This window comes from Mangifera indica, chromosome 6 (genome assembly GCF_011075055.1).
Source record: "Mangifera indica cultivar Alphonso chromosome 6, CATAS_Mindica_2.1, whole genome shotgun sequence".
NCBI lineage: Eukaryota > Viridiplantae > Streptophyta > Magnoliopsida > Sapindales > Anacardiaceae > Mangifera > Mangifera indica.
The window spans coordinates 5281406-5298167 of NC_058142.1; the positions used below are offsets into that span (position 1 = coordinate 5281406).

Sequence of the window (16762 nt, forward strand, 5' to 3'; positions counted from 1 at the left end):
CTCCAACAGACACCCCAACATTCACCACATATAAAACCTCTCCATTTATTTTATCACACAAAGATTTTCTCTCTCCCTTCCCTGTCTTTTCTTTCTCTTTTCGCTTTCTTCTTTTCAAAGAAAAACCACACCATGACTGAAGAAGAGTGGGTAAACGTGGCCATGTCCGACGACTCCCTTGTCGTCGAGATGCTACTTCGTCTCCACCAGGCTCAGCCTTCGCCGACCTTCAGGAAGTCGGCGCCGCCGCTGCGGCTCGAGTGGAGCGTGCGTCAGCGCCGCTCCAAGCAGCTCCCGAGAAAAAAGGCTGACGCCACGCGAGCCAGTCCTACCACGCCGCTTTCTTGGAGTGGCGCCACCTCTGTTAGCGGTGGCGCTGCCGACGGCTTCGAAGAGTCCAGCAAGCCTTCTAAGTCGATTGACAATACGAGATCTAAGGTGCGTTTTGGTTTCTCGTTTCGTTTCTTGAGTTACCGGTGGGTTTGACTCGGTGACTGGGTTCAGTTAGGTGTCAGTTTTTGGTTAATATTAGACGAAAATGCCCCTTTAATATGTGATAATTACCTCTTCGGATGTGTGAGTTTGAGTTTCTCCGCATCTGTCAGATTTTCATTTCTTTCTGGAATCTATATTTAATTCTTTTTTAATGAGACGGTTTTACCCTTCTTGCATGGATTGAACTCGTGAATCCCAGAGGTTTTTCCGTCGTTTTATTCTCCGGATCGGCTTACTCCGGTCAAACAACTCGCCGTTTTGGAAGTTTATTTTTTAGATTCCATTTTTAACTCATTTGGTTGATTTTTTGAATTTTATTATTTATTTTGTCATGAGAAATTTGGTGACTTTCATTCAACGCATAGGGTCACGTAATTTTCCTTGCCACTTTCATTATTCTATGCCACCGTGTCATTTCCCATATTTGGAAAGACCATAACACCCTTCTCCATGAGGACATTTTTGTCATTAAAAAGCTTCTAACTGTCCCAGAATCTAAGCCATTGTCGGGGTCAATGCTTCATTGGTCAGAGAAATTTCTCCGAATTAGCAAAACTACCCCAAGCAAGAGTCAAAGGTGAAGAACATTTGGAGGTCATTTTGGTCAATTCGATGTTCCATAAACCTGTTTTATCGGTGGCGTGTTTTCTTAGCAAAATAGTTGTGCTTTTGGTTTGGTGTAATGTTGTTAGTGGTTGTGCAAAAACACTTTATATGTTTGTTTTGTTTCTTTTCACAAAAAGAATTTTTCCAGTACAGTCAGCCGCAGTCTCCCTTTTCTGTGTACGCAGCAATTTATTGCCACGTGGCAGAAAATTTCTGTCACTGTAGCTTCGGTCACATAACTATGGTAACGATATAATACCATCCCGGTAACGTTGTGGCCGAATATTTATTTTAGGTAAAAACAAAAATAAATATCAATTTTTGGGCGAAAAAAATTTGACAGATGTGATAACATTATCTATTAAGAAAAAGGGATATTTTTATGGGGTTCATGTTAAATCTAGAGTTTGGGGTTTTAAAGTGGAAAGTCTACACCTTTGAAAGTTTCAAACGTGGATACAGACGATAGCAGCGCATGGAAATCACGTGGCACTTTATTGCGTTTGACGTTGCCACCCAAGTTCTATTGGATTGGTTTAGTCTGCAACCGCGTGGATTGGTTGTGGGAAAGTCGCTTGTTTGTGACCCTAGTGTGCCACGTCATCTGTCTACATTAGTTTGATTTTATTATGTGATTTATCTTAATATTTAATAGGTTAGGCTTGAAAATTGAATCGGTGTCATTATTGGATAAAATCTTGCGCTTTAAATGCGCTACGTCACTGTGAGCTGTCAGCTTAAGTTTATCACTTTATACGATCTAAACGACTTACAGTTCTGTTGTCTATATGATGTAGTAGTTCATCGAATTTTGATTGAATATGATAATACTAATGTTTTGGACGCACGCAAAAAGAATATATTTTATTTTGGGCTGTTTAGTTAATTAGTTGCATGGTATTATGGTTTTATTTAATGGGTTGCTGATGAAATGCCGTTTATTGAATGCTCTGTACAGGTTGTTGCTACAGGTGAAACTGCCGCTCCTAAGAGGTCAAGAAAGAAGAAGGTAATTTGATAAAGATCTCATAGGACATTAGTGATAATTGCCATGTCTATGGTTTTGTTTTATTAACATAAGTAAAGAAAGTGGGTCTTAGGTTTCAGAGTTATTTATTTCTGATTGGTGAATTAGCTGGCTAGATCCTTTTGCTTTTGCGAATTCAAATTTGTGTTATTTGCAGACCTTGGCTGAACTGAGAGAGGAGGAGAGTTTTCTGTTGAAGGAAGGGAGAAGTTTGAAAAATGTAAGTTCCTTCAACTTATTTGATTTATTCATATTCCTAATATTGAAATGATTGTCAATTCGAGATCTGGGGTTTTAATGTTTTGATTCATTGAACTGACAGCAATTGGCAACCTTACGTCTCACTCTTGAGAAGCAAAGAAATAGAAATGAAAGCTTGAAGAGATTGAAGGTTAGACAAGTTTATTTGTTTTATGGCAGTTTCACTTGCTAATAATGTGGTTTGGTTCTCTGAATATGGACAGTGGTTGGGAACCTTATTCAGATACCAAAAGTACATTTGAGATTTTTACAATTGGAAAAAGTTTTCTTATAATATATTTTGAAAGCTACCTTATCTAGTATCTATAAACTGCAACTCACTGAATACTAGAAGTTCCAAAGAAACAATTACGTCTTCATACTATTCACATTATTTTGTTGTAATATAGCTGTAGCTAATGATGGGATTTGATGATACTGGACAAAAGGATTAAGTTTACCAGTGCTTATTTCGTTCTTCTATGTGATTAAATGCTTTGAACTTTGTCTTATTGGTTGTTTACCTTCATCCATGTATGCAATTATATGCATGTGGAATTGTCATGATAGATGAATCTTTTTGCATGTTGTGTGTCTCTTTTAATAGTCTAAACTAAGGTTAGGTGTATGACAACATTTTATTAGCATTAAATAGGTGCATAATGATTTCTTATTATCTCTTTTGGCTGTTAATTCGTATTGGAATGTCTTTGCATATTGTTTTCATTAACGGATTGAATTTTATTTGTCATATTGCAAAGTTAAAAGTCAAAAAATGGAATAAACAAGTGACATGAAAATGCAACATTTTGAACTAGTATAGCAATGAAAAGTGATGCATGATTCTATTTGCCATGTAGTTGATGCCTTTGGATTGCACAAGTGTTTTTGTTGGCTGCTGATTTGCAACAGAAATGCAGAATTGTATGGCTTAGTTTAGAATCTTTAGATGGGTAATGTGCATTTGGATCTAACAGTTTTCCCTTTTTTTTTTGTTTTACAGCTTGATATTCTATCCCCCCAGGTATTGGAAACAGTTAGACCTTCTCATGTGTCTCAGGAAGCTCTTTTGAACCAGTGCCATCAAGTGAAATCAGCTTGTGATCCTTCACAAACCCTCTTGCCAGTAAATGGTACATGCAGTGCATCTCATCCCAACGGTTCTGTGGAACAGGAAGATAAAAGTAAGGGTTCTTCCTTTGTGCTACCCGATTTAAATCTACCGTTTGATGATGATATTAGCTCGGGGATTTTATATGGAATAAGCTGAGAAGAATCAGACGTAAATCAGGATTCTTTTTCAACTAATCAAGTGGAAGTAAGATCGCCAGTCGCACTTGTGCTTAATAATACATAATGGTCAGTTCTAACTAACTTGCAAGATGAGTTATTGCAAGTACCAAACTGATAATCTTCACCGCTTTAACCTAATGGCGGAAGTTTGTTTTTTAAATACATGTAGGTACTGGGGGTGTAGAAATCCTTTTGTTTTTTAAATACATGAAGGTACTGGGGGTGTAGAAATCCTAACTTAGATACAGTCAGATTCTTTCTTCACAGGTTTCTACACCCAAATATTCTTTGGGGCAAACCCTCATTCCTTCTTTTTTTTCTTTTACCTATTTTTAGGAAATATTAACAGAGTTGTAATTATTATATAGATAATTCCATGTTTTTGCTGTCTTCAATTAATCTTTCTGAATCTAAGTTTACTGTGCTTGCCTTGCTGCATCTGTCCTTCTCTTTACTTAATCTCTTTGTCTTGGAAAGGCTTGTAATTAAGTTGTTTGAATTGTTTGGTATGTTAAGCTGAATGCGACAAAGGGTTTCATATTTCAACTTTAGGGTGTCGCTTTTTCTTGAAATTCTAGTGTCAGATTGAATTTAATAGAATACAAGAATTCAACAACCAAGCCTTCTGCCAAACTGGTCATTTCTGAAAAGAAATTTGACAGAGAAATTGTTGAACCCCTACGTAAGATGTTGACAGGCAAAAACACAAATAGCCCACATTCATGGTCATTACAAGAGCTTGTCCCAGCCAATGCCGAGCAAATTCAAAGACACTTTCATCTATGCCCACTCTTTCCCGTGGAGTTCTGCGAATGTAGACGTTATCTTACCCACTTTAAGTGTGGCTTTATAATGTGTCTTTTTTGAAGGGTTGATTTTTTAAATTCCTTGGAAACAAGAAATCAAGCGGGCTATTAATGGGTACTTTTGATTTGTGCCAAATGACTTATTCCCATCCAAAGTTTGATAAAACAATGGCTTCTTATCCATTAAGTCTAAAAGGAGACATTTTCTCAGTCCTATGTTAAATTTTTTAACAAATTTTGTTATTTTTTTAATAAAACTTTTGAAAAGACGAAAAAAAGGTCTTCAGACTAAATAACGTTTTATTCTCAAAATTTTATTAAATAATTTAAACTCTAATTTCTATTGATTTCAATTAAAAATAAAATTTCAATTGAAATTATGAGGTTTGATCAACAGAAAGAGATAAATTGAAGGAGAGAGCCAAAGTGGTAGAAAACGACTAACTTTATGATTTCTAATGACGGTTTTAAAATCTTAAGAGAGAAATTGTCACTTTTTAAACTTTGATCGAGGGAAAATTGGTAGTTTTCAAATTAAAAGGAGAAGATATAATAAAACTTTAATTTTTAAAATTTTTTTATTAAATGATAGTTTTATTCTTAACTTTTACTGTGTTTTTTAATAAAATTTTAATCATAAATAAGAGTTTAGGTTTTTAAAAATTGCAAAGTATGAGTTTGAGATTACACTTAATCTTTCAATGAGAACAAATTTTTTAACCATTTCCTAAATATAAGTTAGAAAATATTCATTTATTTTTAATAAATATTTAAAAAATAAAATTAACATTTTATATTATACTTCTATTATAATATTTAAATAAAATGACAAAATATATTTGGTGGCTAAAATTAGTAGTTGATTTTGATAAGCAGATAGAAAATTGACTTTTTCAAATTTAGTAATAAGAATTTGTTAATTCATCAAACCTTGGGGGAGCACTAGTTATTTGGTCTTTGAAGTAAAAGTGTCATTGATGTGAGTGAGTGATTAAACGCAGAGGTGATTATGCTGGCCTTACTACATAGTTCTATTGTTGGCACTGAGTTGAGTGGTCTAATTATTGAAATTTGAAACTAATAAAACTCTGTGTAATAATTTTAAGTCCATAATATATATATATTTATATATATTATTATGAGATTAAATAATTTTAAATTAAAAATAAAATAATATTTAATTGTGTATAATATATAAATATATATATTTATATATTTAAAATAAATATATATATAATTACTCATTAAAAAAAAAATAATAAAAAGGGTGATTCTACTCATGACAGCACAGGCGCTGTTTTAAAGATAAGTAGAGGAGCAGCTAAGAATCAGGCACCTTTTCTGCTCTCAACTCTTTTTAAATGCAAGATTCAAAATTCAAATAAATAATGCCAAATTAAATCCTCTTTTGCGTGCTTTTAATTTTACACCACATGATCGCTATGGTTGAATGAATGTCTCTGAATACTCAGCATATTTAAATTTCTACAGAATTCATCTTATCTATGAAATTGCAACTTGTATTAATGCAATAATTACTAAAATATAATCACAGCTGTTAATATATTTGTAGTAACTTAATATTTAGAATGTTTTGGTTCAGAAGAGTAATCGAAAAATTTAATAAGTAAAAGATTGAGTTTAAAAAAAAGTGTTGAGAAAAAAAAAAGTAATCAAAAGATTAATAAATAAAACAGGTAAAACATTAAAATTTGTAAGGAAAAACCCTGAGATCAAATCTCTTACTTGATACAGTGATTATGAATCCTAAGATAAGGAAAAACCTCAATTTTATGTATTTTATGCCTATTCTGCTGCTGATTTTATGTTATGACATTGAGATCTCACTTTCACACACAAAGTTAATAGGTTGTCAGAAGAACATTTACAGCTAGTTGAAATTCTGATGGCGACAGAAACTCTGAAGATGGTTTTGTTTAACCTGTTCATCAAACATAAGCTACAAAAAACTGAAAACCAAGTCTCCTGGAAATATTACAGTGGTTTTATTGTTTATTATGCAATTGTCTTGTCCTAGAGAATAGATAAACAACACATCCTTGACATGCCCACAGGAAACTTTGCAAGTGGCTAGATGTGCCAGGGCTACACAGTTCCCTTATTGGATGATCGATCAACTATGTCTAATGTCGAATAATCAAACTGGAGAAAAGATAAGGTACCTGCATTTTGTTCTTATCTGTTGTATGTCTTGAGTTCAATCATGGAATCAACTGAATATTTGTTCATCTCAGTACCATCTTGCTCCTCAACAAAAGAGTTACCTCCATTTCCAAAAGCTGTTGTTTGAAGAACCTGCTTAAGTAGGCGGGTAACAACTTTGAACTGAGCCTCATTTAGGCCAAGAAACACTGATTCAGTGAATTTCACATCTTTTAAGTGTACAGCGCGAACCCCACACTTTTTGAACTGAAGACCTGAACCTTCAAGCCTAAAGTAAGCCTCAACATGACTCCATTTCCTCTTTTGGAAGAATTCATCAAATGGTATAAAGAAAAGCCACAAATGATTCGATAGAGCCAATCTGTCTCCATTCAAGGGAGATTCTTTGCCCAAAATTAAGCACTCTCTATCAGCAGAAAACAATACAAATTGACATTTGTAATCACATCCTGAGGGACTTGAAATATATGGCAAAACTGGTGGAAGCCGTTGGACATCTTTTCTTTGTTCTGGTCCTGGATGCTCTTGGATTTCTAAAGTAGCACAGATTGCCAATCCTAAGAATGTATAATCATTGTACCAATTTGGAGGCAGCTGAATGGCTAATGACGTGTTCGTAGTCTGGTATCTGAACCAATCTGGAATTCCATTAGCAGGTATAAAAACAACTAATCTCGGCATGACAGAAGGGATACAAGAAAGTTCCTGTATCATTAAAATCATGGTGTTAAAGAGAGAAAAAGGGATTGATAGAAAGAAAGAGGGATGAGATACCTGATAAAAATTACTCAACAATCTGAGGATTGAACAGACTATAATTACAGTGACTATAATCACAGTGTGTACATCATTGCTGTCATACTTCACCAAGAAATAGTGCAACATTAATGGTAACCTTAAAATTCTGGCTTTCAATATCAAGAAAAGATGATGATTTAGCAATGAAACCGCCACATTGTCACCACCTTGATTCTCAAGCAATCTGAAACAATTTTGAAGGGAGAATTCCCGAAAGTTTGACATACTTAATCTTGAAGGACCACTCAAGTTTTCCAATGATGGGCAGTTATATGTTCTTAGAATTTCTATCCTTGATGGAAGTTCTGTCAGAGCTTGAAGGTTCTGGCAATCTGCCAATTTGAGAATCTGCAACTTATCAAGTTGATTAGTGCCTGTGGGTAAGCTAACAAAATTGTTCCCACTGAGATTTAATTTCTTCAATGCACATAACTGGCCAAGACCACTTGGGATGCTATCTTCAGAGAGATTACAGTAACTTAAATCAAGTTCGGTCAATGGCAATAACCCTGCAAGGGAAGGAAATGAAAAACTCATGGAGATTTGGCCTATTGCTGGCAACAGGCGCCTGAACCAGTCCCAATGTGAGCGAACTTGTCCCTTGCATCCTTTAAACGACAGCCTTTTAAGGTTCTTTAAACTTACAATGGATGAAGGTGCCCCTGTAACAGAAGTTTTACCAGCATCAAGCTCTTCCAAACATTGAAAATCCCCCAAGTTCTCCGGTAATTTCTCAATTTTTGAGCAGCCAAGGAGCAAAAGAACTTTAAGAGATCTCCATCCAGAGATTACTCTGGGAAGACTTGGCAGGTTTCTGCAGTCCTTCAGATTTAATACATGAAGCTTTTCGAGGTTACCAATAGAAGGATGAAGCTCATATAAATTTGTACAACCTTCAAGAATAATCCTCTCAAGATTTGGAACTCCTCTGAAATCTGGAGTTCTGATAAGCTTTTTTGAGTGACTTAGTTTGCAGATTTTCAATTTATCCAGATGCTGTCAGAGACACAAAAACAGGAAGAATTAGAACATCATCCTTGAAACTCAAAACATATCCCAGTGAAATTTAAGTCTGCAGGAAATAATCATACCACCAAATCCTTCCAAATTTGTTCAATGCCACTATGTGACAAATCAAGTTCAACAAGTTTCTCAGCTTTGAAACCTGATGTCAATGACTTTAGAGGGTATCCATGCCATTTAAGAATCCGTAATTCATTGGGAAGAAATTCAAGCCCTTTAGGGAGAACAACATCATTTATTTTAAGCAGCCTCAGATTATTCATCCCTACAAATGCGTCCTTGTCCACAGATATCAATTGTAATTCAGATGAATCTCGGTGTATGACCTCAACTGCTTCCATTCCCTATAAATTTATCAAGAACAAAGAAAAGAGAAGTAAAACAGAAGTTAAATTCTTGAAATGATACAAGCAAAACATATTACCGATATAATTTTATGGTTACTTACCTTTTTCTTTTCAAGTACATGACGGATATCATTGTAAAGCCATAACCTACTGCGTCTGCCAGGATCTTTGGGAGATTCTTGGTGAACAATTGCCTGAGCCATTTCTTTTAACAAACTGTGGACATATAATCTATCATTAATATTGTCAATTGATATGAGAGATTTGTCAGCAAGTTTTCGAAGTTCGATTTCTGGGTGAAAATCACAAGCCCGTAATATTTCAGTCACTCGGGCTACTCTCCTCAAATGAAAGAAACACGCAATATCAAGGAAAATGTTCTTCTCTGTTTCATCCAGGCCATCATAACTTATTTTGAGTACACCAAAAATTTTCTGGTTAGGAATTTCTTTAAGCTTTTCGAGTGCACTTCTCCACTCATTTTCACTTCTACCACAGAGATCAGAGCCCAGAACTACAAGAGCTAATGGAAGACCGTTAGCATAGTTTACAATTTCCCTAGACAGGTCTACATATTTTTCAGAAGGATGCTTTTGCTTAAAAGCTTTCAGACTAAAAAGTTGAAGGGCTTCCTTGGAATTTAAACTCTTGGCCCTGTATATTTTATCCACACGATGGGCGATCAGAAGATGCTCATCTCTAGTGGTTATAATGATTCTACTTCCAGGACCAAACCATTCACGGTCACCTGCTAATGCTTCTAGCTGTTCTAGTTCATTTACATCATCAAGAACAACAAGAACTCTTTTATTTTGCAGCCTACAATACATTTCTCGTTGAATGTCCAATAGATTCAAATTTTTTTGCCCTAGAGTTTGAGAAAGAAGTTGCTCTTGTAAAGCAACTGAACCAAATTTTTCAGATATCTCTCTAATATTTCTGACAAAGCTGCTACCTTCAAATTTATAGGAAAAGCTGTCATAAATGAACTTAGCAACAGTTGTTTTACCAATGCCACCCATCCCGCAAATCCCTATAATGCGAACATCGGTCAACCCCATACCTAAACAACAATCTATTTCTTGCAATCGTGAATCTATTCCAACCAAGCCCTTCGCAACATATGAGAATGACTGCCTCAACTGAGTCCATATTTCTTCAACAATCTCTTGGATAAATGTTGCCTCATGCCTGCAAAGAATATTGAAACATGACCACCTTTATACTTTATATTTCGCAACCTATAAATAATTTTGAATCCGTGAGGTTAATATTGGAATAAGAAGTAGAAGAATGCATTAAATATGTAAATTCTCCAATAATAAACATGCACATACAAATGTCAACTTATATAGGTAACACTCAAATATGTTGAGATACATCATTAAGAACAGTGTGCTGAGTTCCAAGATCTAAAATCAATGATTTCAGGGCGACTTAAAAATACCTGATCAACCACCCATAAATACAGATTGTTCATTCATAACCAAGAATTTTAAGTAAGATTTGTACTAAACATGATGAAATGCCTTGAATTCACAAATAGAGGTTGAAGAAAGATAGAAACTAATTAACTTAAGACAAGGGGAAAATGAATGGAAATTGTTAATGGGATATTCACATCGTTCTGTTCCAACATGAATATTAAGATGTAACATACAAAATCTGCAGTTGCTAGATTACCAAATTACCCAAATAAATTTCTTAATGAAATTAACAATATTCGTATAGAGCAATAAGGAAAGAAAGTACCTATCCTGCAAATGCCAACCAGATAAATTAGCCACACCAGCCAAAGCATCTCTCCATTTCTGCAACGTCTCATCTCCAAAATCAGCTTCTTCATGTTTACGAAAGGCCTCCCCAAAGCTCCCGGTCTGTTTACGAACATCACTTGGATCCACATCATAGAAAACGGGGACAACGGTTTGCCCCATCTCTTTCATGCACTCAACAATCTTCGCAAGTTCGTCCAAACACCAGGACGACGTCGCATAGTTTCTTGAAAAAACAATAACAGAAAATCTTGATTCTTCAATGGCTTTAACAAGCTCTGGCGCAATGGACTTGCCCCTCTCAAGCTTGACATCATCTCTAAAAATGATCATACCCTTTTGGTCCAAAGCTCTGCATAAATGATCAGTGAAGTTTTTGCGAGTGTCTTCTCCTCTAAAACTAACAAAAACATCGTATTTCCACCGAGGACGTGAAAAAGAAGTCGACGAAGACGAAGAGGCGCCTCCATTGTAGTTCAAAGCCATTTTTGACACTTGAAACCCTAGTAAACTCCGGTTAGCTTGTTCTGTGTTTCAGACATTGGCATTGAATTAGAATTATGAATAAGAAGGCAATTTCGAGGATAGTCAAGCAAAGGCAAAAGTAAGTCCACTCTGGCTACTTTTACATCATTGGCCATTCCACCCAAAATCTCGGTGGTTTTAAAAAAAATATATTAAAAATAAACTTTTATTTATATAATATAATAGTAAATTTGGTATAAAAATATTTTTCTACTCTTAATCTAAATAGATAATATTTTTCTCCTTAAACTCAAATTATGTTTAAGAAAATATTATAAAAATAAAATAATAATTTTATTATCTTTTAATTTTAAAAATAAAAACAATAACTTTAGATTAGATTCAAACATTTTAACTATAATAATTTAATTATTAAAAAATATTTTTATATTTTATTTTATTATTTAAGGTTGTAACAACTGATATTTTGAAAATTTTCAAACAACCTCAAACTTGTTTGAATTTCAAATAACCCCCTTAGAAATTTTTTAAAAACCCATGATATTTTTAAAAATTATTATTTATTTTCTAGCATAAGATTATTTAACAAAAATATCTCTATTTATAAAAAGAAAAGAAAAAAAGATATGAACGAAATGAAAGGAAATTTAGTGGCTTTTTATACAATTTGATTATTTAAAAAATTATTTTAATTTTTGTTGATTCACAGATATATGATAGTTTTAAAAAATAAATTAGTAAAAATAAAAGAGTAATTTCACTCATTATTATTCTTATTTTATTAATAAAATTTAATTTGAATAACAAATTATTATTTTAGATTAAAAATATTATTCACACGTGGAAAAATGTTTTAAACCTAAACCTCCCGTCAGAAAATATAATGCACTCCTTTGTCGTTGATGGATTACTTTTTTTCAATCCTTTTTAGGCCAAATGACTATTTCCCACACAAGGTTTAGCGTTTTCTCAAATGTCCCCCCTTTAACTATGAAAACACTAAACACCCACCCATGACCGGTTAGATTTAACAAAATCCTAACGCTTGTAAGGGTAAAATCATCATTTTTGCTATAATATTAAAAATAAACTAAAATAGAATATAATTTTGCCCCCCTAAACTTTAAAAACTAAAATTTTTCCCCAGCTTAAGTTTTAAAAAATCGCAGTTTCACCTTAGGGTTTGGTTTTGAAATCTCCGGCTCCGTTGCCGACGACCTCTCCCTCCCAAAGCAACCTCTCCTTCCGGCGATCTCTTTTCTCCCATTTGGAGGTCCGATCGACGTCAAAGACGCTTTGGAAGACGAAGAACTTCGTCGGGGAAGACGAAGTTCTTTGTCTCCCAAGGCGTCTCCGGTGCTGATCGGACCTCCAAATGGGAGAAAAGAGATCGTCGGAATGAGAGGTTGCTTCGGGAGGGAGAGGTCGTCGGCAACGGAGCCGAAGAGGCCGCCGGAGATTTCAAAACCAAACCCTAGGGTGAAACTGCGATTTTTTAAAACTTAGGCTGAGGAAAAATGTTAGTTTGTAAAGTTTAGAGGGGCAAAAAGAGATAAAATTTTTAGGTGTCAGGGTTCTGTTAAATCTAACCGGCCATGGGTGAGTGTTTGATGTTTTCATAGTTAAAGGGGGGACATTTGAGAAAACGCTAAAGCTTGGGTGGGAAACAGTCGTTTGGCCTTCTTTTTATTGTTAAATTGGTTTGTGTCCCACGTTGACCATCTTAACTGCTATTGGTTTGCTTTAGATGTGTACTGTGTTTTATTATTATTATTTTTTGTTTAGAATAAAATTATATATAAAATGAAAATTTATTTATTTATTTATACAAATTAAAATAAAATATATAATTGATTTTTTTCTGCTTTAAAAATTATCAATCATGTATTATCAAATTAGGTTATGCAAATAAGTTACTAAGATTTATTTGTATAAATAGTATTACTATTTTATTTATTAATAAACTAGCTTCTTTTGTTCTACATGAACACTTTTTTTTTTTTTAAATTAGAGTTTTTTTGTATATTTACACTTTTAGGGTTATTGATTATACCTAAACTTTCATGATTTTCTTTGCCCAATTCAGAAATCTTTGGATTTACATTTATTTTTAATCCTTCGAAGCATTTCATTACTTACTACACATTTTTTCATCTCTTAGTGTCTAGATATCCATCGTAAGCCTTTTCTTACTTGAATTTGACCCTTAACTTTATTATAAAGATATGTTATTCTAAAATACTGTTAAATAGAAAGATCTTATCAATATCCAAAATTTGTTAACACCGTTTGGTTTGTTCGATGGGTGTAGTGTATTCATAATAGTTTTTTTTTTTTTTCTGGTCTCAATTTTTTTTAAATAGAAAATTTAGTTAAACTTAAGGGTATTTTTTTTTTTCATAGCGTTTTGGTGACAGAAGTTGACTTTATGTATGGATGATTTCATCTCATTCCATCGTGGGAAATGTATAATTATGTTTGATATAACATGTAAACATATTAAAATAATAGTGAAGATCATTTTCACAAAACTATATAAAATGATATGCTTTTCACCGTGGTTGCTTTTGTCAAAGTATTAATAAGAACTTGACAGACAATAAGCCCGATTCCATTCGTGTTTTGATGTTAACCAAAATTTGTTAGAGTAAAGAATAATTTATGGTTTTAAATTCGTAATTGCTATCAAGTCCTTCATTCAAATCCATATCCTAAATTTTATTAATACATTTTCGTAATGTAATTTAATTATTTATTAAATTCATTTAGTGAAAATTAAATATAAACTCATTTTATAATAAGTAGAATCAGGTTTAATTGGAAACCGAAAAAGGGCGTTGGAGAGTAAAAATTTCATTTGCAGGGACTGTCCGCAATCCACATCAATCACGGGTCAGCGGCCATTTCGCAGCGTCTTCTCGATTTAATAATGGGCCAAATCCCAAATGATTATATGGATACAGGTATAACTTTTCGCCTATCAATTATTAAAAATTTAAGTTTCTATTTATCTTATAAATTTTATTATTATTGTTTAAAATAAAATTATTAATTAATAAAAATATTTTAAAAAATTATAAATTTATTATATTTTTTAATTTAAAAACTAATATTTTTTCTTATTTTAAATTTTAATATTTTTCTTTTAAAATTTTTCTCTCTCGTTTTCAACTATAATTGGTTATTACCAACTACCAGTCGACCTCCTTTTCATCGTAAACTGTCCTCTTTCTCACTAATTGATACACAATAAAAAGATTGAAATCTTAGTCTAATCATACACGGGTAAGTAAAAGAGAGGATGGGCATTGATGACAAAAATGAAGTACGATTGAAAAAGAGAGAAAATATCATCATCTCTAACCATCAATAACATGCTAAAGAATCCTTGAAAAAAATATTGAATTTTCAAATATTAGGTGAAAAAATTTGTTTAATTTTTAAATTTATAAAAAAATGATAAATTTTTAGTTTTTTAAATATTTTAATAAATAATTTTTTAATATTAATAATACAATTTAATAGATAAATAAATATTTAAATTTTTCATCATTAATAAAATAAAAAATTAAAATTACACTAAACCTTGTGAAAAATAGTCATTGAGTCTAAATAATATCCCAAAATAGGCAAATAATTAGGCCAAAAAGTAAAATTAGGAGATGGGCTCTCAGCAAGGCAAATTAAGCAAAGTATACGCTCTTCTGATTGCTTAAACTGTCATATCCAATATATGGCAGGTCAGGTGATATGCACGTGTACGCAGTTTTTACGTCTTAGCTTGGTGAACATTTTTCCTATGGCTCTACATTGGAAAGCGCAATTGAGCATGCGAGTTCAAATTTTGTAAGGCCATGGGCTTGTTCTCACTTGAGTTTACTGAATTTTCAAACTTGTATCACGAATTATTAAAAATTTTAATATTTATTTTAAATAATTAAAATTAGTAAAATCAATTAAAATTATTTATTTCTCTTTTAAATTTAAAAAAATTAATAAATTTTTAAAATTTATTTTTCTCTTCCCTTTTTTCCGTTATTATTGATTGATTTTTCTCTTTTTTGATATTAAAAATTATATTAAGTTTTTATTATTAGACCAAGACGTTATTTTTATCTTTAAATGAAAATATTATTTTTGTTATTTTAATAAATAAATAAATATTTATTTATATATTTAAAATATACGTATTTTTATTTACTTAAAATAAAAATATATAAATTATTCTTCCTTATTTCCAGTTATATTATTGCCACCATTGATTTTCCGATAATTGTTATAATATCAATCATAGATAAATTAAGTTATAATAAACTACTTTTTTAAGGCTTTAGATTTTTAACTGTCCGGAAAATTATAAATAAATAATTTTAAAGTAATATTATATGTATTTATTTTAGATATATAAATATATACATATTTATATATGTTATTATATAATTAAATATTATTTTATCTTTAATTGAAAATCATATAATCACATGATGACGTATAAGTATGTACATATTTATGTATCTAAAATGCATACCCATTTTTAATACACAAATATATACACAATCATACGTGTTATCATATAATTGGGTATTATTTTATTCTTAATTTAAAATCATATAATTACATAATAATACATATAAATATATACACATTTATATATATAAAATGAATATACATAATTTTATTATATGAATAAACATTTTTAATATACACATATATACACATATAAATATATCATTATATAATTAGATATTAAGCAATCTTATATATATCATTTTTAATATATAATTCATATATATCAATAATATATTATTATATAATTAAATATTATTTTTTTATTAAAAACTATTTACTTATATAATATCTATCAAGTGAATTATATATAAAAAATAAATATAATTTTGTGTACCCCTTGGATTTGAAAGTAATTTAATGGAGTGAAAACTCTGGATTACTGTCACTGACGCAACCGCAATAAGAAGGAAATGATGTGTTTTGGATTTTGAACCCAGCGAAAGATCTTCAGAGCTGGCGTAATACACCACCCAAACCACACTACTTGCTGGCTCTCCCTCCTGTCTCCCTTTGTCAGTCAAGACTGAAGAATTAATTGTGTTCTTCACTTCATTGTTACCATTGTGATGATTTGTTTATCTTTATCCTCCTGTCATGGGCAACTTTTCACTGCAATTCGCCTGAACCATCGCCGACGCCCGAGGCCTCTCTAGGCTTTTTTGAGTTTACTTGTAAAGTTTGTACACAAGTAATTATGATGAAATTTAGGGCTACTGGGTACTCGAAAACTAGGTCTCTTTTTGGCAACAAAACGCATAGTGTAAAAGGTAACTGTGTATTTATGTACTTCGAACTGCAAGTTTACACGGTGACTCAGATTTGAAGTAGTACTACCATTCATTATTCAATGGTCCAACTGTGAAAACTCTGACGCTTTTTCTGATTATGACTCCTAGTTAACTGGTGTTCACAGTGTTTTCAGCTTCAGAAATGAGAAAATCTGACTGGTCATCTCTGCAACTAAATGAATAGAATTGCATGCCAGAAAAAACTTAAACGCATGAACTAAATTACGGTTTTCAAGCGGATGAGCAACTGCATGTTCACAAATACAGCTTTTCTAAGGAAAAGATACAAAAACCAAGAGAGAAGTTCAAGATAGAAAGGGTTTAA

The 16762-nt window shown here is 32.3% G+C and overlaps 2 protein-coding genes across 3 annotated transcripts; one reads left to right on the forward strand and one right to left on the reverse strand.

Moving 5' to 3' along the window:
* On the forward strand, positions 1-4075 carry LOC123218014. Its single transcript, XM_044639164.1, has 5 exons — positions 1-438; positions 2060-2110; positions 2286-2348; positions 2451-2519; positions 3372-4075. The coding sequence occupies exons 1-5, from the start codon at positions 133-135 to the stop codon at positions 3636-3638; spliced, it is 756 nt and encodes a 251-aa protein (XP_044495099.1). The 5' UTR covers positions 1-132; the 3' UTR covers positions 3639-4075.
* Positions 4076-6374: 2299 nt separating this feature from the next.
* Positions 6375-11171, reverse strand: LOC123218206 (disease resistance protein RUN1-like). 2 transcript variants are annotated; one of them, XM_044639492.1, is made up of 5 exons: positions 10572-11171; positions 8921-10010; positions 8541-8816; positions 7426-8445; positions 6375-7356 (listed from the first exon to the last, which is right to left on the reverse strand). In XM_044639492.1, exons 1-5 carry the CDS (start codon positions 11078-11080, stop codon positions 6664-6666), a joined length of 3588 nt encoding a protein of 1195 aa, XP_044495427.1. In that variant the 5' UTR covers positions 11081-11171; the 3' UTR covers positions 6375-6663. The 2 variants fall into 2 exon arrangements, with proteins under 2 accessions (XP_044495427.1, XP_044495428.1); XM_044639493.1 differs by having other exon boundaries at positions 7107-7289.
* Positions 11172-16762: the final 5591 nt, after the last annotated feature.

What these genes read in the sequence shown, in the direction of transcription:
- LOC123218014 (XM_044639164.1), top strand. Translation starts at nt 133, where the DNA reads ATGACTGAAGAAGAGTGGGTAAACGTGGCCATGTCCGACGACTCCCTT. An exon ending in AAGGGAGAAGTTTGAAAAAT is followed by an intron (nt 2,349 to 2,450) that starts GTAAGTTCCTTC and finishes TTGAACTGACAG; the next exon opens with CAATTGGCAACCTTACGTCT. An exon ending in AAAGCTTGAAGAGATTGAAG is followed by an intron (nt 2,520 to 3,371) that starts GTTAGACAAGTT and finishes TTTGTTTTACAG; the next exon opens with CTTGATATTCTATCCCCCCA.
- LOC123218206 (XM_044639492.1), bottom strand. Translation starts at nt 11,080, where the DNA reads ATGGCTTTGAACTACAATGGAGGCGCCTCTTCGTCTTCGTCGACTTCT. An exon ending in GGTTGGCATTTGCAGGATAG is followed by an intron (nt 10,011 to 10,571) that starts GTACTTTCTTTC and finishes TATTCTTTGCAG; the next exon opens with GCATGAGGCAACATTTATCC. An exon ending in TGTTGAGTAATTTTTATCAG is followed by an intron (nt 7,357 to 7,425) that starts GTATCTCATCCC and finishes TTAATGATACAG; the next exon opens with GAACTTTCTTGTATCCCTTC.